Source organism: Conger conger, chromosome 18 (genome assembly GCF_963514075.1).
Source record: "Conger conger chromosome 18, fConCon1.1, whole genome shotgun sequence".
In the NCBI taxonomy this organism is placed as follows: domain Eukaryota; kingdom Metazoa; phylum Chordata; class Actinopteri; order Anguilliformes; family Congridae; genus Conger; species Conger conger.
In genome coordinates this window covers 25,804,066-25,827,533 of record NC_083777.1, presented here as the reverse complement: position 1 = coordinate 25,827,533, position 23,468 = coordinate 25,804,066, and the positions used below count along the sequence as shown (strand labels likewise).

Here is a 23,468-nt window from a genome sequence, read left to right as displayed (position 1 = left end):
CCACGAGGCTATGCTGCACGCTGCCCTGCAGATTGGCAATTCATACAGGCAATTTTTGGAAAGGGGGAGGTGGGAACCATTCCATGAAATAATAAGTAGTGAGGGAAGAGAAAGCGAGACTTCAGACACATCAGCGGCACCCTCCATGTATGGGCAAGCCTCCTCTCGTCCTCCCTCATTAATGCAGCGTGCGCTATTTTTAGCACGTCTCGTGGGAGGAAAGGGCTCGTTCGATTTTAATAGGATGTGTGCCCCTGATACTTTTGAGACCAGCTCACGTTCAATTGCGGGGTAATACCGCATCACGTCTAGCAGACACGGTACCCGCCGGGCTCCAGGCACGAATCTGGGACAACTCGCAGCTGCGCTGGGCTGTACAACAGGTATCAGCATCCACAAGACGTCTCCTGTTGCTGTGTCAAATGTGGTATTATCATAAACTCAACGCCATCACTCACATTATTATGCTCCATCATATCGCTATTGCCTCCACGATGACACTTTTCCTGACATTTGGGATGCACACCAGGCTGACTGAATAGGGTACCTCGATTGGGTACCTGTGAATCCGTTCTTAACACAGCTAGCTAATTAAAACTTAAGACTGCAACTGTATACAGGTATGAAATATTACCTAGCTATTGTAACACGAGAGAACACATAAGCTGGCAAGCAACGTATCAAAACAACGCTGTTTTGTTTGATTTAAACGCCTTTATTTTGCTACAAATTCAACACAAACAACAAATATTGTTACAAACGTCAGTTTATTTGCAACGTGAACACTAGGTGGGAACAGCTATGTTTCTCGTCGTTCCCAATTCCTTTACTGCAAAATACCAGTAGTACTAGCTAGTAACGTTACTGCATTTCACCAGGAGTGATGGACGACAGAAGAACAATTAGCTAGCCAGCTAGCAAACATGACAGCTTGTTAGCTGTAAAAAAAAAGAAAGCACACAACAACGACGTTAGCAAAAAACAATTGTGCTTTGTTAAACAAAAACAATTCAAAATAACACCAATGCTGGAATAGCCACCTGTCTGAGGAGAGTCCAGCGGGCTCGAGCCACGTCGGTCCCGCAGTTCCCGTCCTGCCCGGATTGATGGTTTCTGTCATTCTCTACTGACATCGCCGAACCGGGATCATCTTTCATTTTACTCACGCCGGAGCCACTTGTTGGGTTTCCCTCCATTCTCTACTAAATAAAAAATGTCCTAAGCAAGAAGAAAATACAGGTTTAAATAAAACAGCTTGTTTTCACAGTGTTGACCGTTTCATCGTCTCGCTGGATAAAATAGTACTGCGCACGCTTATCTCCCTCAGCGGCAGTAGTGGGGCAAATCGTGAGCCTCAGATGCCGCTGGAAAAGCATGCCACTTCCGTACACTTCCTGTCCGTTCGGCAGAGAGGAGAAAAGCAATTCATCACCAGCATAGTCGAACACACGATTCAATCGCCATTCGCCGCGTTTCAGCGATTGATTATGTTCGCCTGCAATGTACGCAATTTGACAGCGCCGAATGTTTGAAAGGTTTGAAATGCGAAAATGACCACCGAGCATGCCTTTCACGGCTGAAAACATTCTAAATATAATACGCAGTGCTGTGCAGGCGAGTGCGAGGAACGATAACCTAATATAGCCAGCTACATTGTCTCTTGCATGTTATACTCGTGAAATGCTTGCCGCTTCTACGAAACAGGCTAGCCAGTTACAGGATGACAGCATGGTTTCATAACAAGCTAGCTAGGAAGTGAACTATTCACATTGATTAGATCCATTGCAAATGTAGGCCTATTAGATTAGTAGTTGACCAATGTCATGACTGGTCGGCTGCTTTGTTTGAGATCAAATGTTAAGTTATGATGCCGAGTAGGCTTGAGGCGAACTAAACAGTGTGTTTCGTACCTGCAAGAGTTACTTGACGTTAGCTGCCCAGTCCCACTATGATTAACATCCATATGTTGCTACGCTCCTTAACTCGGCGTGCAAGGTGGGCCAAAGTGCTTCCCATCAGTAAACTCTGGCCGGCTGTGCTCCAGACATCAACGCGGTCTCTCTCAGGGGTAAGACAGCTCCTGTTTTCTGCGGAACCAATTGATCCTAAGTACTGCATTAATTATTTATTTACGTATGAGGTTCAGGACGATCTGTCCCCTACAAATCTATTCTTGTAGAAACCAACGAGAAGGAAATGTTACGGATATCGTGTATTCCTAATGAGAAACTGATCCGAGCGAGTCAGATTTCCAGCGGTAAGGTACTTTTACAAGAGAGGAACTGACGACAGCTTCTCATCACAAAAGTGGCTTGATTCAGATTTGTTTTCTTCTAGCTTGAGCGCAGTCATTGCAGGTTTCTGTAATTTCACTAACCGGTTAAAAAAGTTCTGTTTGAACATATGGGCAATGACACTGACATTGTATTTTTCAGAACACTTACGGTTCAATCCTGGAATATTCCAAAGCCAATTTACAGTTCAAGAGCCAAGAGAGGTTGTTCAGGAGAAAACTCAGAGCAATATACAAGAGGTATTCAGAAATCCCGGACGACATCGTGGTAGGTTGTGCTTTCTTTTGCGTTGAGGACATCGAACGGATATTGCTAGTTAAAGGCATTACAGAGGACAAGGAATGCTATTTTCGTGTGTAGGCACAACTCGTATTAACTGTAGTTGCATTACGTGTGAAATTAAGGTTCATTTGTTTTCAGTGAGTTGTGGTTCTGAAGTGTAACACATGACAGTTGTCTTTGTGCTATTGGCAGGTCCGGGGCCGTCGCCATGTTTACTTTGAGGAAGGAGGCAGCGTCTACAGGATGGGTCTGGAGCAGGGTGAGCTCAGTGGTGGTCAAACTGCAGGGTGAAGTCAGGGGAGGAAATTTAAACCCAGCTCACTAAACCTGGGCCATTCTTCAGTCCAAGCCTGTGAACAGCGTTGGGGTGTGGGTGGGTGGGGTGGGGTGGTGTGGGCGGAGTTGATAATCTAACCTCGGTTACCTGTATGCACCTGTCTGCCTGGGTCTCAGATGAGCAGAACGTGGAGGAGGTCCTGTGTATGGATGGCGGAGGCCATGACGAGGCGGTTCTGCAGCGGGTTCGAGTCTCCCCGGGCGAGGGTATGCTCGCTGCCACTCTCAGGCCCCCCGGGGGTGTGGACGAGGACACCAGGTGTGTCCTGGTGAGGCTGGGGGGCTCTCCCGCCCCCCCTAAACCACTGCTCACGCTCCACAGAGTCTTCAGCTTTGGTAAGGAAGGCCAGTGTGGGTCGTTTGCTTCATTTTTGTGAACGGGGTTATGGGTGTTGTGGGAACTAATAAAGTCGAATGAGCAACAGATAAAATTAAACCTTATTTTAGATGCAACAAGTTAGTGTTCTTACCTCAAACGTGGTACTTTTGGCTGATAATGTCGGATGTTCATTGAGTTTTGGGGTGGGTCTCCGTGTTGATTTTATGTGTCTGCAGTCAGGAGTGGCGTGAGTGTGGTTGTGTGAACTCAGACATGGTGCAGGTGGAACAGTGTGTTTCTCTGCCCGTCTCTGGTGTAGAATGGGCTACGGATGAGATCCTGTTCTTCACCTGTCTGGAGGACCTCCGGTGCCGGCGTGTTTTCCGGCTGGACCTGAGCACGGCGGAGCCAGAACCCACTCTGGTGTATGAGGAGCAGGACCCAGAGTAAGACTGCTTTTCAGCCTCAGGTCACTACTGTGCCTCACATTCTCAGGGCCTGGCTCACTCTGTCTCTGTACCGTGTAGTCACAGCGTGTACTTGTGCGGGTCTGTGTCCCTCCCTCTCTATCGGGGGGGCGAGATTAGCTCAGGAGGTAAGAGCGATCGTCTGGCAGTCGGTTGCTGGTTCGATCCCCCTTAATTCACCTTGCCCCCAATTGCTCCCGATGAGCTGGTTGGTGCCTTGCATGGTTAATGGTGAATGCGGGGCATTAAACCCTTTTGGATAAAAGCCCTATATAAATGCAGACCATTTACCATTTATGCATGGTCAACTGTGTGTGTGTAAGCGTGTATGCGTGTGTGTGAACCCACATACACGCTCCCCCACGTTCCGTCCCTCTGCAGGTTCTTTGTGGAAGTGAGCAGCTCCAGAGACAGGAAGCTGCTGACGGTGAACTGCAGCAGTAAGAGCAGCTCGGAGGTGTGGCTGATTGGCTGCAGCACGCCCCTGGCTCCGCCCAGGCTGGTGCAGCCCCGCCTCCCTGGCCTGCTGTACCGCGTGGAGCACAGGGACCGGAGGCTGTACGTCCTCGCCAACACCGCGGCGGGGCGGGAGTACCAGGTGAGCCCCCGCCAGTGCACACGCAAACTCCAGGGGGCGTAGTGGTTAAGAATGAGGTTGCATTTTCGTTGTTGTGCATGTGACCAAGGACGCAAATGAGCATGAGTCACGGGTGAGCCTGCTGCCCTGTGTGGTGGAATTGTTCCCCATCGGTCTCTATTGGCGTCACTGTGTCTGTATATTATATCCTGTAAGGGTTCTGGGTTTGAATCCCTGCCGGTCAGATCCTCTCTGTGTGGAGTTTGCATGTTCTCCCTCTGTGTTCCCGTGGGTTTACACTGGGTATTCCCATTTCCTCCCACACTCAGACATGCGTGTTAGGGGTGCTCCTGCCATTGACCTTGACCTTGACTCAGGTTCTGGCCTCAGAACTGTATTCGGTCCCTGAGTGCTGCACTGTGGCTCCCCACTGCTCCTAAGTAACTAGGATGGGTCAAATGCAGACGACACATTACCCCACAGGGCTCAATGAGAGTATATCTCAAACTTGCAATGCATGCCCGCAGGGGCAACCTTAGATGACCCTAGATGAGTTTGGTAAATCTCAGGGTAGTTTAATGTAAAAACCCTGCGGTCTAGTTAATGTGAAAGCTCTCTTAACCAAGAGATGAATACCAACCTGTAGGCTGTTACTGTACTGTGTCTGTTGTGTAAATTCATGATGTATTACTCAGGCCTAAATGCATTTTGTGGTTCCTCCCAGCTGCTGCGTGCCCCTCTGGCCTCTCCCTCCATGGGGAATTGGGAGCCCCTGTTCACCCCTGCCCCTGGCACAGGCCTGAGGGACATGGAGCTCCTCCGGGACCACTGCGTTCTGGCCGTTCGGACCCCCGGCGGTCCACTCGGACTCCGAGCCGTCCCGTTGGCTGACCCCACCTGTGTCTCCACTCTACAGGTGAGAGAGCTCTCAACCCCACAGTCCCACCCACTGACGGGGTGAAAAACATTGCACGTGTTCTAGGTACGATCTAGATAAGATTAGTTGTTGATTACCATTGGTATCGGAGGCAGTAAACTAGTATTGTCATCTGCTTTTTCTGCAACTGTCGAAAAACCTTCACAGAAGTCTCATTTATTAACTTTTATGACCCCTCCCTACAGTTATTGTAGTGAAATAATAGGCTTTGTAATCAATATCAGATCATGAACCTTGGCAGTGCTTCATGAACAGTGCTGATGTCATCATTATGCCATCCAGTTCCACCATTACTATCTAAGCACTAACCATTGACCCTGCGGTTTGTTCCTTGAAGGCAGTTATTTAGAGATATACAAGGATAAACACACAAACGCAGAGCTTGAAGGTTTTTCTTGTTCTTCGTACACCGTGGTTGTCACTCGTGGTGTAACATGCCTTGTTACACGTGTGGTTTGGTGTTTCAGCGTGTCTCGTAATGTTTTCATTCCTGGGTCGGAAAGCCACAATGTGCTGCTCTGGAATACTCCACTACTGTCCCAAGTTAAAATAGTTATTTTATCTCAGCCTGACTAGAACTTTGAGCTAATGTTTTACCACATTTTTATTTAATTTTTTTTCTTGTAGCTGTTGCTCTATTTTTTATGAACAAAATAATAATATTAGTTAAATAAAAATTAAATGAATAAAGCCTGTTTCATTCATTTGTTCAGCACTTTCACCATGGGTAAGATAATGTTGTTTTGGCTGAAAAAAAAAAACTTGCAGCGTTACGCGTTTGCTTCAGGAGTTACTGATCAAGAGGAACAAATCTAGTTTCTAGTTTCCATTCCGAGGCTTTGATTAAAAACTTCCACAGTTGAGAAGAAGGTAGGCCAACTGACGGCATGTATTTCACACAGTAGACCGCCAGTCCTGTTCTTCCTGTTCTGCGTTTGGGAGGCTGTGGGCTTCTGTCTGCACCAGCTGCACTGTTCTGTAGCCTTTCGTGAATATTTATGAGGCACTAAATCGGAGCGTTATCTGTACCGAGGCACACGTTTCCAGTGCACAGAGCACCGAGCTGACTGCAGTGTCTGTGTGCTGTCAGTCGCTGTGTAAATGTGTGACTGGATTGTGGGCCTAAATGCAGTGTCTGTGTGCTGTCAGTCGCTGTGTAAATGTGTGACTGGATTGTGGGCCTGAATGCAGTGTGTCTGTGTGCTGTCAGTCGCTGTGTAAATGTGTGACTGGATTGTGGGCCTGAATGCAGTGTCTGTGTGCTGTCAGTCGCTGTGTAAATGTGTGAGTGGATTGTGGGCCTGAATGCAGTGTCTGTGTGCTGTCAGTCGCTGTGTAAATGTGTGACTGGATTGTGGGCCTGAATGCAGTGTGTCTGTGTGCTGTCAGTCGCTGTGTAAATGTGGGACTGGATTGTGGGCCTGAATGCAGTGTCTGTGTGCTGTCAGTCGCTGTGTAAATGTGGGACTGGATTGTGGGCCTGAATGCAGTGTCTGTGTGCTGTCAGTCGCTGTGTAAATTTGTGACTGGATTGTGGGCCTGAATGCAGTGTCTGTGTGCTGTCAGTCGCTGTGTAAATGTGGGACTGGATTGTGGCCTGTCTTTCAGCTGCCCTCCTGGGCATGTGCGATCGAGACCCGACCCGACCAGATGACGGACAGCGAGAGCCTCAGGTTCCTCCTCTCATCCCCCGTGCGCCCCCCTGTCCTGTTCCGCTACTCCCCGCGGGAGAACCAGCTCTCCGTACAGGAGGACCCAGCTGGACCCCCCGTGCCACACTACCACACCACACGCCTGGAGGCCCCCAGCCAGGTATCGTACCCCACATAGACCACACAGCTTTAGAGGTTCCAGGTCCCAAAAGAGTAGGGGTGTTAACCGCAGTGTCCTGGCCAAATTCACATAAAACTACCTCTTTAAATATGTCCATCGAATCACCCACCCTCCCCCTTTCCACCTTACATGTTATTGGTTACTCCATCTCTTGCATTGAATTCTCTACACACTTTGCTTCCCCAGGTTATCATTTGCCTGGGTTCTCATTTGAACCGTTTGGTTGAATAAAGGTTGAAGTATAACCTAAATACATGTGCAGAAACATATATACACACACACGCACACACACACACACACACACACACACACACACACACACACTCTGTCTGTCAGGAGTCATGTGACACCAGGGCGGGGGGGGGGGGGGGCTGACCCGTGTTCTGACAGCGGAGTGTGACACCTGCGGCGTAGGGATGTCAGCGGATGTCAAGCGGCCTGAATGGCGGACAGGCCCGGCGGGGTGTCAGGTGACCTGGCTGCCGGGTCTCTGTGAAGTGGTGTCAGGTGACCGGGTTTCGGGTGCACTCTCTCTCTCTCCTGCAGCGCTTAATCCTCCTGCTAAAAGCCACATCATCACACCTAGGACACCGCTACCAGCGCCCGCGGCAACAGGAACCATGGCGATGATAATTACTTCCTAATCCTTTGATGAAAGGCCTGCGGACCTAACCTGCGGCCAGTTCCATTTTAGAAATTGAGCGGTAGGGTGGGGTGGGGGGGGGGGGGTGATAATTGGTGGTGATAATTTCCATCTCTGGATGAAGGCAGTATTGTTTGGTAGAGTCCGTCATTTGCAGCTGAGCTCAGAAGGCAGGGGAGCACTGACTGTGATGTTTACTCTCTCGCCCTGTTTCTAGGGCGGCCTGTAGCGTAGTGGTTAAGGTAAAGGACTGGGACACGCATGGTTGGTGGTTCTATTCCCGGTGTAGCCACAAAGCTGTTGGGCCCTTGAGCAAGGCCCTTAACCCTGCATTGCTCCAGGGGAGGATTGTCTCCTGCTTAGTCTCATCAACTGTACGTCGCTCTGGATAAGAGCGTCTGCCAAATGTAATGTAATGTCTACAGGATGGCACGATGATCCCGCTCACGCTGTTCCATGCACGTGCCTGGGGCGACCTGAAGGGGGCGCCGTTGCTGCTGCACGTGTACGGGGCCTACGGCCTGGACATTCACATGGGGTTCAGCCCTGAGAAGAGGCTACTGCTGGAGGAAGGCTGGGCCCTGGCCTACTGCCATGTCAGGTACTCCAAATCCCATGATCCTTTGTGCCCTGCTGCCACTGGAGAAACCGTATGAGACTTTAGCCGTTGGAACTGTCCTCCCTCGTTAACTCCCATATCAATAAAGGCAACACTAAGGAATTTCTTCGGATTTAATTTATTATACCCCCAGATTGCGAAATGTTACATCAACATGCAGAATTATTGGTAACACTATACGGTCTGCTAAAACTGTTAACTATAGTTAGTTAATGCAACTAACTAGGGAGTTGTGATTGCTCATGATGACTCAAAAGCCTCTAACCCTATGTTGGCTTATTATATACTGTAATTGTATAATTACAAACCATATGCATCTAATTTAGTAATGTATTGGGTATTTATGTAAGGTTTTTTTAATGGCTGGTCATTTATTAATGTTAATAAATACATGAACTAATTATAGCGAGTGACTTACAAACAATTTAATAATTGTGAAATACTATTTAATAATGGCTTATTTATAGTTAATAAGCGGACCTTAAAATAAAGCATTACCGAATGATTGTTTGGTGTTGTTGTCAAATGAACTGTCATGGAGATGCTTCGCGCAGCGGCTGATGTGGGATGAAGTTCTCGCTCTTCAGAAATGTCTCATCAGGACGACGCCGTTTTGTGTTGGCCTGCGCCCTGCAGGGGTGGCGGGGAGCGGGGCCTGGGCTGGCACCAGGAGGGGCGTTTGGAGGGGAAGCGGAGAGGGGCGGAGGACCTGGCGGCGTGCGCCCTGCGGCTCTTCCGCCTGGGCGTGTCCCGGCCCGGCGCGGCAGCGCTGACCGCCCGCAGTGCCGGCGGGGTCCTGGCGGGGGCGCTGTGTAACCAGCGCCCTCGCCTGCTGCGAGCCGTCGCCCTGCAGGTAACGAACGCCGCCGCCCGCGGGCTGCTTCCAGCTGTTGAGTATCCTCCAAGGTCATGCTGGAACACATTCTACGCATTGGCCTCAGTCAGGCCTTTAGCCTTGCTCTCTAAAACCCTAAATCTAAGTCCTCTGACTTCAGACTCCTCAGTGTCCATAAACGGTTGTACATTTATCTTGAACCACATATTTCTCCTCTTACGGGCGTTTTTACTCCTACCCCATTGGCGTGTGCGAGGGGTTAACAATGCATTCCTGCCTAACACATCTTCTGTCAATCTCTCATCAGGCGGGCCTAGGGCCGGGTCCTCGACACAGTCTGGGGGGGATCCAAAAAGCAAGCTTTCCATAAAAATAATGTTTTATATAGCACTCTTCGCATATTCAAAGCGCTTTACAGTGATAACGGGGAAACTAGCTTCAACCACTATCGGTATCTGGGTGATGCACGGCAGCCATTTTGTGGCAGAACGCTCACCGCACATCAGCTGCCTAAGGTGGTGAGGGGGAGAGAATGAGTTTTAGGAATTACACTGGGGGATGATTTGGTGGCAGGTTCAGGGAGACAGGCTGGGAATTTAGCCAGAACATCGGGGAACTCCCTACTCTTTGAGATAAGGGTCCTGTAATAACTACAGTGAGTCAGGACTTTGTTTAATGATTCATCTGAACGATGGTGTCTCTGGGGTGTCTGGCGGTACGGCGGCTGAGTTACATGGTGGACGGCTTTCTCTGTCATTTTGTGTAGTTTTAAGCCGTTTGAAACTCAATGGCATCATGCAAGCCAACTTCAGAATAATATGTTTGGGCTCCTGTTTCATACTTTACTGTATTGAGTACTTTCAGAATTATCAAGTTCCCCAGTCCTCAGTAAACCAAGCCGAAGCTACCCAGTGAAAACATGGGTTTTTAAGGGTAGTATTTCTCTCATTCTGGTTTGCCAATCCCTGGTTCTGCAGGCCCCTTTCCTGGACGTCCTGGGCACCATGCTTGACCCCACCCTGCCCCTGACCATCGAGGAGAGGGGGGAATGGGGTGACCCACTGACTGAACCCCGACACCGGGACGACATCGCCTCCTACTGTCCCTGTCACAACATTACACCGCAGGTGAGCTCACCAGAACAACTGGTCACCCGTCAGTGTGGATGGACTACGCGTACCTTACATTGCATTACCTTTCAGCATTCAGCAGACGCTCATAACACTGTTCCAGACTAAACATTGACCTGGCTGTACATCTACTGAAGCTGTTCAGATTGAGGACTTTGCTTAAGGGCGCAGTGGCAGTGTCCCAGCCTGGATTTGAGCCCACAAACCGTGGAGTTACAAGCGCATATCGTGTTATATTACACCACCCGTCCTCATATGACCAGAAGGTCTCACACACACACACACACACACACACACACAAGCATAAACACAGCTATTCAACCCCACACATGAGATATTCAGACATTCAAAAATACAAAAATACAGAAAAGGTAACAGGACTGTGTACAAAAACAGGCACATAGAACAGCTAAATCAAAATGGCGGCACACATTATTAGCTCTTAATGAGAGTGTGTAAGTTGAATGTGGACTTTGATTCTATCTCGGTTTTGCGTTTTTTGGGGTGTCTGTTTCTCTGTTCCAGCTGTACCCCTCGATGTTGATCACAGCCTACGAGGCGGACCGGAGGGTTCCCCCGGCGGGGGTACGGCGGTACGTCCAGAAGCTGACTACGGCCACGCGGGTGCACATGGACAGACACTCCGCATCAGGCGAGTGGAAGAGTGGCGTGTTTTTTAAAGGACTGAAGTGAACGGAAATTACGCCGCACTGCAGTCGTTTAGCGAGAGCTCTTATCCAGAACGGCTCGCACGTCGCAGACCAGAGAGTGCATCTGCAGCACCGCTGAAGCAGTCAATGCAAGTTGTCATGCCAACCAAAAAAAAAACTGAAAAACAAATACGAAAATAACCCATCTTTTTGTTTTTCTGCCAACAGCGATTTTTACATTATGGAAGCCCTAAATCTAAAGCCTGTCTTGGCATAGATTTGTTTCCATTGCTGACCTGAAGGAGGAAAATAAAAAATGCAATAAAATGCCCCCCCCCCCTCTCTCACATCCAAAGATCAGCTCTGTGAGGGTAGGATTAAGACTGGAGCACAGCCCTGAGCAGAGTTCAGTCTTTTATTGAAGCTTCTCTGAGTGTTGCATTAAATCACAGAACACACCCCAACACACAATGTCTGAGAACATTTCTACCCTCACATACAGTTCCCAAATGTATCTCTTTCTGAAACTGAACTGAACCCAATGACAGAAAAACAGGCACAACGCTGGTCGCCTGTGCCCAGTCCATTTAACAGAAACGTTCAGGGTTCAAGAGTACAATCGCTCGCTCCTCTCTCTCTCTCTCTCTCTCTCTCTCTCATTCAATTTCAGCTTTCTTCTATTGACACAACAAACCTATGCTTTTATTGCCAAAGCCCCACCAGAATTTCAGAGAAAACGATACAATAGCACAAAATAAAAATAACACCTGCATATAAATATAACAAATGCGTACACTCAATGATCACTTCATTACATTCTGACATTTGGTCTCAACAACAGCTGAACCTTTTGACCACAGCCGGACGCTTTTATGCATTTAGTCGCTGCCACACGATTGGCTGATTAAATATCTGCATTAGCAAGCTGGTGTAGAGGTCTACCAAATAAAGTGCTCACTGAGCGTACAATGATAGCATCGGTATAATAATGCGACTCTCCTCCTGTTAGATAACAGTCCGGGCAGGGAGGGGGGGGGGCATTGGCTTGTTTATGAGATGCTGCGTCAGGAGGAGAGATAAGGAACAATACCGCTCTGTCTCCCAAGGTCACAGCCGCCCAGGAGGCAGGGCTCGGTGTGAGGGGGGAGTTATCCCAGGCCCGGGCCCGCGGTTCGAGCCCGCGGGAGACTGCGATTACACCAGCACTGCTCAAACCCCCGCCAGCGGGTAGGAGAATAGAAGAGCCAAACAGCTCGGACAGACTTAAGCCTTTATAAGTCACTCTTATCGGGGCCTGCTGGGTTGGAGGGCAATTTCCTGCTTCAAGTGCTTGGTTATTATTATTATTATTTTTTATTTTTTTTACAACATAAGAAGTATTGACTGATTCAAGCTCCAATATGTACATCTCCTGACACGGCCTTATGATGAGGTTAACCAATGACCGTTTTTCAAGAGGATATGAGTGGTGTGAAATCATTTACGAAAAGGAGAATTGGTGACGCTTTAGGTCAGATGAGGTGAGTGAGTCCCTTCCCCCGGTTCAAGACCAGTTTTAACAGCAGGTTAACTGGGCTCTGACAAGGCCCCATGACCACACCCCCTGGGATGATGTCACCAGCGTCTGCTCTACGTCCAGTGGGAGGAGCAGAGCTATGATGTAATTCCGGACCTTTCTCTGTTTGGGTTCTAGGATCAGAACATGCATCCCCATCCGTCGTTCTGGACCTGCAGCCGGGCGGAGACCATTTTGGGCCGGAGGACTTCCACCTGTCCCTGGAGGAGGTAATTCTGCGTCTCGTGAAGGGGCAGGCTTGGAACCAGAAGGTCTCGGGTTTGAATCCGAGTTGGGGCACTGCTGTAGTCCCTCTTGAGTGTGCTGCGTGTCTGCATACCCAGCCTCATGGATGGATATTAAACATCTGGATGTTATACATCTAGTAGCAGTTATTGCAAAGGGAAGGGGTTTCTGCCATTGTCCTGGCAAAATTCCCAGTATGGCAGTCTCAATCTGGTGTCGTATTCATCTCCCAGTTTAACTGGCTCCCTCTCCACCACAGCTCACAGTCTGGCCATGTCACACCCTGGTATGTTTCACACATCGGTAGGCTAGGGGGGCGTTCACTGTCAAGTGCTTCGAGATCACAGAGTGAAATGCAGTATTTAAAAAATACTGCAAAAACTGCAGCTGTCACAATGTAACGTCCCCTCTCATCGCTATGACAACACCCCAGGTCTTTGGTTGGCTGTCAGGCTCTAGAGCTACTGATGGCCGTTGAGGAACAGTGTGGTAGAGACCTGCGCCGTGAACACTCAACACCTCCTCAGGTTGTGCAGGTACAGAGACTCTCATACCCTGTTCCCCTCTCCTATAGGCTGCCCGACACCTCGCCTTCCTCTACCGGGAGCTGGGATTGGCCGGGGGGCCGGCAGGAAGAGGCGCAGGCCGACGGTGATGTCACAGTGACATCACCAATACTGCAGACATGCGCCAGCCGGCAAGCATAGGATGGACAGACAGCGGGATGAACGGAAGAACAGAAGTTTGGGGTCCTAATCTCCCCACCGATGTGATGAGATGGTGCAGGTGGGCATGCACACACACACACAAAAGCGAGAGGGCTAAAACGTCCCAATTCTCAAAGAAAGAGAGGCTGCCAAATATGAAAATGTGCAAATCTTTAATTAAAAACATTCAGACGAACAACACGTATGGAACGGCTGGATTGGAGACGCGCGGGATGCAGACACATTCGGGAGCCCCCCCACCCCCCAGCGCTGAACTCAGCACTTGTACAGGATGTCCAGAGCGCTCAGGTAGCAGGCCTTGTGGGAGATGTAGCATTTGGAGGCGTGGTTGGGGTGCAGCCGCACGTCGGAGGAGTACTCCAGCACCAGCCCCTCCCCGGGCTCCGTCGGGATCTGGCCCTTCCGCACGCGCTCCCCCGCCCTGCCCCGGGTGCCCACGCGGACCGTCAGCCCGTCGGGCAGCTCGGACACCCCGGAGAGGTCCGTCACCGCGGCGCCCCCGAAGTTGAGCAGCACCAGGAAGGCCCGGGGGTGCCCGTCGAGTTCCCGGGCGAAGGCCAGGACGTGGGCGTCTCGGTACAGGAAGCAGGCCCAGCCTCGGTGCAGCGCCAGCTCCGACTGCCGCAGCAGACTCAGGGTCCGGTACTGCTCCAGAACCGACCCGCTCTCCGTCTGCTGGACCTGGGGGCGATAACGCTCACGTCAGCTCCTCTAACACACTCTACTCAACCTCTCCTACACGCTCGACTCAACCTAACACCTTACGTCTGATTACAGTGCATTTAGCATGGGCATATTGCACTGAGCCTCAAAAAGTACTCAAAATTTCAGTACATTATTTGTATTGTGAATTAGTACAGGGGCGGGCCTGTAGCGTAGTGGTTAAGGTAAATGACTGGGACCCGCAAGGTCGGTGTTGAGGTTCTAATCCCGGTGTAGCCACAATAAGATCCGCAAGGCCCTCAACCCTGCATTGCTCCAGGGGAGGATTGTCTCCTGCTTAGGCTAATCAACTGTACGTCACTCTGGATAAGAGCGTCTGCAAAATGCCAATAATGTAATGTAATGTAGTTATATTATATAACATTATAAATATACGCTGTACAATTCCTGTACTGCAAATGTTTTCATATCAACATATGACTTGTCCTGGCCAGATTTGTAATCTCAATGAGGTTTTCCTGGTTAAATAAACGTTAAATTGTATACGTAATTGTGATTTACTTTACACTTGAACCATTAGTGCTGTATACAGCCAGTTCGCTGATTAGAGCTTGCATATATGCAGAAATGCCCACCCTCATTGAAGTTATTTTGAGCCTCATACCTCCACATTGACGGTGGCGTAGTCGGGGTGGATGGGAAGCCAGGTCTCGTTCCGGCTGAACCCGGCGTACGGCTCCGCGTTCCACTGCATGGGCGACCTCTGAGGGTCCCTGCTCGCGTTCTGGGAGAAGAGGGGGGTCACAGGTTAAGACTGAGGACGGGGTTTGGCGTCGAGCGGGGAGATCAGTGGTTTTCAAACCTCTCCTTGAGGACCCCCAGCCAGTCCAGGTATTTCATGTGTTCTGTCCGGAGCATACCTGATACAACTCATCAAGCTCTTCACTAGTTGTATCAGGTGTTCTTGAGGTGGAGTATGTGAAATACCTCGACCTGCTGGGGGTCCTCGAGGAGAGGTTTGGGTAGATGGGTCCACGCCACGTTCCTGCAGGCTAAGGGGAGGTCGCTCACCGGGTTGAACTTGCCGAACGGGTCCTGGATCTCGGTCACGTTGACGTTCTCCATGCCGATCTCCTCGCCGTAGTACGTGGTGGGCGTGCCAGGCAGCGTGAGCAGCAGCATGTTGATGACACGCGTGTACGCCCGCCCCGCACTGGAGGCGATGCGCGGCTTGTCGTGATTCCCCACCTGAACGACGAGCCGCCGTGATGTCATCATTTATGCCCAAATCTCAACGTCCAGTCATCATACTGACTGCTGTAAAACTTCTATTAGATGCACAGTCTGTAATAACCCCAATTGGTTGAAACGGCCTATATATGCCGATAGATCTATTGGACTACAAGACCCAGCATTTGTCCAATAAAGCTGAAAAAAAAAGTTTAAAAAAATGATCACCTACCACCCAGTTGGCCCACTTGCCCTTGGGCATGTTGGTCATCCAGCGGTTGACTAGGCTGAAGGCACCTTCTCCAGACAGTTGCTGGGGAAGGTCGATGAGGTAAAAGTTGAAGGGGAAGTCGCTTTCTTTGACGGTTTCCGTCCCGTAGTACATCATGGTCTTCTCAATCTCCTCGTAGTCGTAGGACTCGGTCACCATGAACCTGGAAGAGTTTAATGTGTGCAAAGGTGAGGGGGGAGGAGGACAGAGAGAGCACCGTGTCTGCCGGGACTACGTGGGCTTTATGGTGGTCAAATTTGAACACACTCCTCCAAACACTAGCCATTTTTCAGCACAATCAAGAGGGACTAAAAAGACATTGATCATTTTGATCAAGAATTTTGACCATAGGAGATGGGTGAACACAGAGGTTTCTTTAAAGGAAAATGGCAATAGACTCCATCAATTCTTTCACTGGTGTCTGAAAATACAAAAATATTTCAAATGGTGATGTGACAGATCTGCAGGCCTCAGACAGAAGCCCTTTTTTTGGGGGGGGGAGGGGAGGGGGGGGGGGGTACCTGTATCGGCCCGGCTCCCTGCTGTAGCGGTCCATCTCCACCCTCCAGTTCCGCAGGATGTCGTGCAGGCCCAGCTGGGAGGTGGTGTAGTCATGGTACAGGTCGAACTCTGAATTCACGTCCTCCTGAGGGGAGAGGGGAGAGGGGTGTCTGAGCGGTGTCTCTTCATCCACCGGCTCTCCTGCAGACCCACGGTCCCCCGGCGGGATGCAACGGCTCAGGATTAGGCTACTTCTAAATCCTGAAAAATATGGACCCAGTAATCCCTTTCCTGTGAGGGGACTGCCTGTCCGGTGAAAGACCTGGAGTCACAACCCTTACGTCTGGGGGAAAAAATTCAGCCCTTTGGCTGCACACTTTGGAGCCAGTCAGTGACTGCCCCTGATCACAAGGGCAGATTTGCAATGGCTCGACATGAGAATTCTTCAACAAAAACAGAAGTTAGTTCTGATTTTTCCCTTAAGTGCCCCCCTCCCCCCAATCTACTACATCTTAAACACAATGGAATGCCTGTCAGCTGGTACAATTACCAATAACCCATTAGCGGCATGTGCAATATACAACTAGTATATTGCAATATATTGTATATACAGTATATTGTATATTTGTAATATACAAAATTCAGCCTTGATTTCAACCTGCTGTGCTGTGATTACTGTACTTTACGTTAAGCCAATCCGGTGCCAAACCGATGAGTAGTTGTCCAATGGTTGCCAAGCTTTACATACATATTTAATAGTTGATTCTCAAGCTTTTTTTTTTTTTTTTAAGTGCAAGTAGACAATTATAAAATCATATGTCCTTTTTAAATTCTATTCACAGGTCTGCAGGCCTGAGACGGTAATTAAAGCTTTAATTAAAAGACACTAATGTGCACCGAAGCTCTCAGGACCAGTCGCGTTAGTTGGACGTAGATCCTGAGAGACCCCCCCCCGCTCCTGTGCGACCGAGCAGGGGAGCGCCTGGTCTCTCACCGGGGGCATGTCGGGGTCCACCTGGGGCTCGTTCCTCAGGTGTGCGGCCTCCAGCATGTGTTTGACGGCGTCCATGCGGAACCCATCCACGCCCTTGTCCAGCCAGAACTGCATGATCGCCTGAGGGAGAGGAACCCAGAGTTAGCTTCAGCACCGGGGGGGCAGGCCACAGCCTCAGTCCTTTGGGTGGTGTGCAGACGCGGTAAAGGAAACCTTTATAATGTCTCTGGGGGTTTTTTTTTTTTTTTAGGGGCAACATTGGCTCAGGAGGTAAGAGCAGTCGTCTGGCGGTCGGAGGGTTGCCGGTTCGATCCCCCGCCCGGGCTGTGTCGAAGACGCCTAACCCCCCCCAAATGCTCCTGATGCGCTGGTCAGTGCCTTGCATGGCAGCCAGTCACTATCGGTATGCGAGTGTGTGAGTGTGTGTATGAATGGGTGAATGAGAAGCATCCATTGTGCAGCGCTTTGGATAAAGGCGCTATATAAATGCCAGCAATTTACCATAACGGTGTTTCATCATAATATTACAGTGCACCATTATGAGATCAGGACACACATATATGTATTGTGGGGCAATGGAGAATATCCTGTAATATATTGTAATTAAACTCTTCAGAACGGCGTCATTTCTAGAATGAGACCCAATTCTGAATGAAGAAGTCAGTGATACTTCTGTGACAGCTTTTGGCAGCGTGTGTGTGTGTGTGTTGGGGGTAAATTGTGACGACTGCTTCATCACTTTCTCAGAACGTCTGTCAGCGCAGGCATTGCTACACAAGCCTCCCGCTACGTATGAGACACAAGCGCTCTTATTCTCTCTCTTTCAGACTAAGTGAGGTTTCCAGCTCTTTGTTGACCCTTGTCCTCCTGTGGCGCCCGTCAAAGGGTATAGATTCCAGGAGATAATCAGTAACAATGCAGTCAGTGACAAAAACAAAAAGAAAATAAAGATTTAATCAGCAACTTGAAGAAATGCCAATAACACTTGACAGATAGGAGACCTTGCCCTTCTGGGTTCAGTATGAAAGCCAAAATCAACATGACTGGATCAACCTCGGTATGAATGCATCTTTACAACTTTTTTTCAACTTTACTGCAGGATGTGGGAGACCGTCTGAGCCCTCTATCAGAGCTCTGGCCTGAAAGAGTGTGACCTTGTGGCCACGGCACACCTATCTCCCCCAGGAATGCCGGGCAGGGAGCCCTGGCTAGGGTTACCGTCCCTGCTTATGGGACATACAGGCGTCTGAGTGTCACCTGTGTGACTGGCTCTCTGTGTTCCCCCCTTTACACCTGAGGAGAACCAGAGAGACCTGGGAGCGGGGGGTGGGTAGGAGGGTCAGCCAATCACGCGATAGCCTGGTGGCCAGTTCCCACTTCTCCCGCATTGTCCCTAATTCGCGGCTCGATTTCGTCTCCAAACACTGCCCTGTTTATACCACCCCGGTCCCTGTCCCTATGGTAACCGCCAACTGCCAAGACCGGTGGTTCCTCACCGGGCACCGGGAAGTAAACAAAGCAGGTCCTTTGGATCAGTCGGGCAGCGGCAGTCTGAATACGGCCCCTCTCGAGACCAGGAGGAGGCGCACACTCACTTTCATTTCCTGCCGGACGAGCGGGTTGCGGAAGTTGAGGTCGGGCTGCTCCTTGAGGAACTGGTGCAGGTAGCACTGGCCCCGCGCCTCATCGTACGTCCAGGAGGAGTTCCCGAACACGCTCACCTGAAGGGAGGGAAGCAGGAGGTCACAGATCCACAGTCGCCACACAGACCACTCTAGGTCAAGAAGTGGTACTTTCTAAGGTATTTTTCAGTTATTTGTCCATTCCCACTAGGACAGGGACGGGCAAGGCGGGCCATAACCGTTTCTGGATTTCAGACCAACTGCTACTCTCAATTATTTAATTAGTCCAATAATTTACGTGATCTGTCATTTTTAACCACATTCCGTAATATTAACAGCAGCTGGTAAATGTTCTTGTCTTGTAGCATTTTATTGTGGTCTAATTTACGAGAGAATCAGCGGTGCATATGGCTAATTGGCCGATTGCGCCAGGGTAACTGGTGCCAGCAAAATCCTGCATACACACCGGCCCCCTACACGGACTAGGGTAGCACATCACCTGCTCGAGGATGCTATGCTCCTCCACCTATGGCAGGTGCTATTACCTATGGTAATGCCAAGTCTATCGACTGAACAAGCCTGACGGGTGACCCGAGGAGACGTAGCCACAGCAACCAGTCTCCCCAGTGACTGCGTCTCCAGGGCGGGTGAGCTCACCCAGTTGTTTGGCGGTGCGAAGGGTGTGCAGTTGGCCCAGATGTAGTAGTCCTCGTAGCCGCTGGTGCGGTTTTGGCTGAGCAGGAACCACTTGTGCTTGTCGCTGGTGTGATTGGGGATGAAGTCCATGATCAACTTCAGCCCTGCGATGGGGGGGGTGGGGAAGGGGGAGGGAAGAGATGGTTTGAGGATGTGGAATGGCCGATTGTGGAAGCAGAGTAGAGGTAAATGGCAAACCCAATGTGCTTCTCACCCCTGACTTCACACGGATTCAAAGCATTACCTTTATCGTGCATGGCGTTGAGAAGGTCCTCAAAGTCCTTCATGGTCCCAAACAGAGGGTCGATTTCCCGGAAGTCCTCGATGTCATACCCAAAGTCCTTCATGGGCGACTTGTAGAAGGGGCTGATCCAGATGGCTTTGATGTTGAGGTAATCAAAGTGATCCAGCTTCTCTCTGATACCTGGTCGTGGGTGGAACAGCACTGGGTATTGCAACGGACTGGCACTCTGGGGGCAGACTCTTAAATTTCACAGCATTGTGCTGTGCTGTATACTACAATGTTCAGTGTTTCTCAGTCCTGGCCCTGGTGAGCAACTGTGTGTCCTGCGTTGGTCAGTTCATGTTGAGATTGTGATCTCTGCCCTGTAGCTCAACAAACAGCTGGAAGCTGGTTGCCCAGTTCAGACCAGCTCCATACTGAACATGGTTTGACCAGCTCAACTATGTTTTGAAACAGCCGGTAGCTCATATTTCAAGCTGGTCATAGCTGGATTTTACACCAGGGTGTACTAAGATATGCATTTGTACATCTATAAAGATAAAGGTATTGATTACTTGCATAGCAAACACATTTAGGGCAGAAATGTCAACTGACTAAGCATACTTGTTCAATGGGTATTCATTTTAGAACAATTAATTGAACAAGAAAGTCCTTATATTCTCTAATGTAATCGCATCATATTACCAAATCAGCAAGTACACATGATGAATAAATAAAGTAGAAAAAAAAAAGTTTTTTTTTTTTTTTTTTTAAAGCTTATATTATGCACTTCTTCCACACATTGCTTTTAGCAAATTTCTGTCTGTTGGAATCTAAGTCATGTCATAATCTGGCAATGATCTCCTGAAAAATGTAGACGGCCTGCTCTAGCAGGATCAGGACTGGGAAACACTGACATGGTTAATGACGAGTGTGTCTGGTTAACCACAGTAACCAGAGAAGAAAACACTTCATGATTTCATGCGGAGGCAGTGTGTAACCTAGAAAAATAGCCTACCGCTTTGAACTCAATTAACACACTCATAACAGCTGGTAGCTAGATGGTATTTCAAGCTAGTCATAGTTAGATTTTACACCAGGGTATATAACAGGATACAAGGAAATATAGCATATAGGGAATTCATTAAAAGGCTTCTAACTTTTTTTTTTTTGTTAAACTGATTTTGTTTATTTGCACTTCTCTCTCCAGCAGGGCGCTCAACATGGTTGTTTGGAGACAGACTTTTACGACCAGCTAATGCAACCTATAAAACCATTGAAGTGTGAAATTCAGAGCAATTTAGAGCTCATGTATAATAGGCTACTATTCTGACCTTAGTGCTAATGACTTGATTTCTTGTTCCTTGTACACAAATATTACAAATAATGCAGCAATACAACGAAGAACTTAGATTGTATAAGGAGCAAGCCAATTAAAGCGTTTTGAGAAACATGAATAATTCTCAATAATAACATTTTGGGGGAAATGTGTACTAGTAAAAAAAGCAGTGGGGTGCTACCTTTTAGATCTCCGACGCCGTCATTGTCCGAGTCCTTGAAGGAACGTGGGTAAATCTGGTACACTGCGGACGACTGCCACCAACTGAGGCAAGCCGGCGACATAGCAATTACCGTGATGGTCAAGGCCACCAGCGCGACCGTGGACGCCATCACTAACCAAAACAGGATCTCCCGGGGAAGACGATACCGGGCCTGGTTCGAATACAGTAGCAGAACTTCTTTAGGCATGCCGGCGTACGGTTTGATCTGTCTGTAGGCGCTGTCCTCTTCATTCGGCGACAGGACCACGGACGAACTTCGTTCGCCTTGTAATTTATCTTCATCAACAGTCTCCTCATCATCTACTTGGAACCCCTCGTTACTGACGCCCTCCTTCATCTCCACCGATGTGCCGTTGAGGATCTCCTTTGACATCGTGTGGCCGTGTAACTACGGTTTCCCTAACTGTCGATTTAAACGTTAGCAGCAGGAGAATCAGAGAATCTGAAATTCTGTGCTCCCTCTGCTACAATACCGGTCTCTTGCTCCAAGTGCGATTTAAAGAGACCTGCAGAGTTCAGAGTACAATCTGAAGTCTCTCTCTCTCTCTTTCTCCCTCCCTCACACACCCACACAGTGTAGGAGGGAGAGTAGTTGTGAACGCGTGGATACTAACCATGCCAATATTTGTCATGATAACTGCTTTTAATCATCACCTAAATATAGTCTGTTAGCAAAGAACAGGCCGTAACGATCTATACGTTTCGATGACAACCTGTGGAGATTTCAACGGAGGTGGCGCAGCGGTATGATAGTGAAAAGACTGGTGGAATTTTTGCCCAAAATTAAACTTCGCCCTGCAGGAAAAAAAAAAAAACAGCTGGTAGCTGGTCTTTCAAGATGATAATACCTGGACTTTACACCAGGGCAGAAATCTGTGCATATGTCGTTTTGGGAAAATCACGAATAGATTAGTTATTACGATAAAAATATGTAAAAAAAAATATATTACCTGTCAAGTCACCGCATTACCATTCTCAAAATTGTTGACCTACGTCACGCATCCAAGTCAATCAGGTTGACATTTCACCGCACAAAATAGGTAACGTATAACAGCATAATTTATCACTCACCGAGTGGAAAGCTGTTTGAATTAGTTTAACTTAGGTAAATGTAAAGTTGGGATGATAGCTAGCTAAATTACACTAGCCATTATATTTTAAATGCTTGGGAGACAGACCAGTCAACGGCTTCGGCTATGATGCAAACACCTCTTGGCGTTCGCTCGTAGCGCATGCGCGGTGATCTTGATTTCGTGTTAATATATTTTTTCCTCCAGTCCAGTGGTTTAGACGGGCCATGACGTAATTGGCCAATAGAATGACAGGTGTTTTCTCGTAAAACTTTATACGTGTGATGGTATAGTGTAGGGATCATTAACTGTGGCCCTTAAAATCCAAATCTATCCCTGGTTTACTTTTCTCCCAGGTAATTAACTGATCATTTAGTGCTACCAGACTTCTTCACACCTGACTCCCAGGTAAAGGGAGGGGAGAAACCAGCTGTTCTTGGTCCCTCAAGGACCATGAGTTGATGCTCTCTGGTATAGTGTATGGGGATCATACACAGTTGTGGTGTCTGCAGGCCTAGTGGCTAAGGTGCTTGACAGGAACCTGGGAAGTTGGTGGTTCAACCCCAGTTCAGCCACAATAAGGATCAGCACAGCTGTTGGGCCCTTGAGCAAGGCTCTTAAATCCCACATTGGTCCAACTGGAAGTCGTCTTGGAAAAAAGCGTCACCTAAATGGCAAATTATCAGCTAAATAACAAACTATTATTATTATGACATTACCCGACTGCCATTATACTAGCATGCTAATTTCTACTAGTAGCTTTTTATGGTAGGCCGGCAAAACCTAGTTCAAGTGGGCCTAAATCAGAACGAAATAATAGACAGTGACACTATAGGTTAAATTCTAGGAGGGGCAACCCAGCAAGCCTAAAGTGCAGTCCAGTACACATGCACATTATTTTGGCAGCAGAAGAAATACAGTACTAGTGTCCACCAAGCAAGCAAGTAGTCAAAAATCCGGCACAGCTGACAAACGATACACCCCCCAAAAAAATATCTAATAAGAGCATGGTGATGTCAGCCATCTTTAGCAATCCTTTATTGAAGAGAAGGTGATTATGTTCACTGTATGGTATGAAACATCACAATATCATACTGGGAACGATCAGTACAGGGAGTTATGGTGAACACACGGGGTGACAAGTAGGGCCCAAGGCTGGCCCTGAAACACGCCCTTACCCCTCCG

At 48.8% G+C, this 23,468-nt stretch overlaps 3 protein-coding genes across 3 annotated transcripts in view; 1 reads left to right on the top strand and 2 right to left on the bottom strand.

Annotated features, from left to right (window-relative positions):
* camkmt (calmodulin-lysine N-methyltransferase) overlaps window positions 1–1,404 on the bottom strand; it is a 109,912-nt gene extending 108,508 nt beyond the window's left edge. Inside the window, 1 exon segment of the mRNA XM_061228235.1 lies at window positions 1,041–1,404. Coding sequence (XP_061084219.1) covers window positions 1,041–1,196 — 156 coding nt within the window. The 5' untranslated portion in view covers window positions 1,197–1,404.
* Window positions 1,393–14,600, top strand: prepl (prolyl endopeptidase like). The gene is made up of 14 exons (XM_061228234.1): window positions 1,393–2,068; window positions 2,436–2,561; window positions 2,769–2,835; window positions 3,030–3,248; window positions 3,551–3,677; window positions 4,080–4,296; window positions 5,000–5,191; window positions 6,821–7,024; window positions 8,114–8,289; window positions 8,944–9,160; window positions 10,120–10,269; window positions 10,798–10,924; window positions 12,616–12,707; window positions 13,298–14,600. The coding sequence occupies exons 1-14, from the start codon at window positions 1,949–1,951 to the stop codon at window positions 13,376–13,378; spliced, it is 2,115 nt and encodes a 704-aa protein (XP_061084218.1). The 5' UTR covers window positions 1,393–1,948; the 3' UTR covers window positions 13,379–14,600.
* slc3a1 (solute carrier family 3 member 1) lies at window positions 13,585–21,687 on the bottom strand. Its single transcript, XM_061228233.1, has 10 exons — window positions 21,172–21,687; window positions 19,673–19,852; window positions 19,390–19,532; window positions 18,706–18,831; window positions 17,111–17,230; window positions 16,137–16,261; window positions 15,577–15,778; window positions 15,186–15,362; window positions 14,779–14,898; window positions 13,585–14,132 (listed from the first exon to the last, which is right to left on the bottom strand). Exons 1-10 carry the CDS (start codon window positions 21,584–21,586, stop codon window positions 13,707–13,709), a joined length of 2,034 nt encoding a protein of 677 aa, XP_061084217.1. The 5' UTR covers window positions 21,587–21,687; the 3' UTR covers window positions 13,585–13,706.
* Between the last annotated feature and the right edge of the window lie 1,781 nt (window positions 21,688–23,468).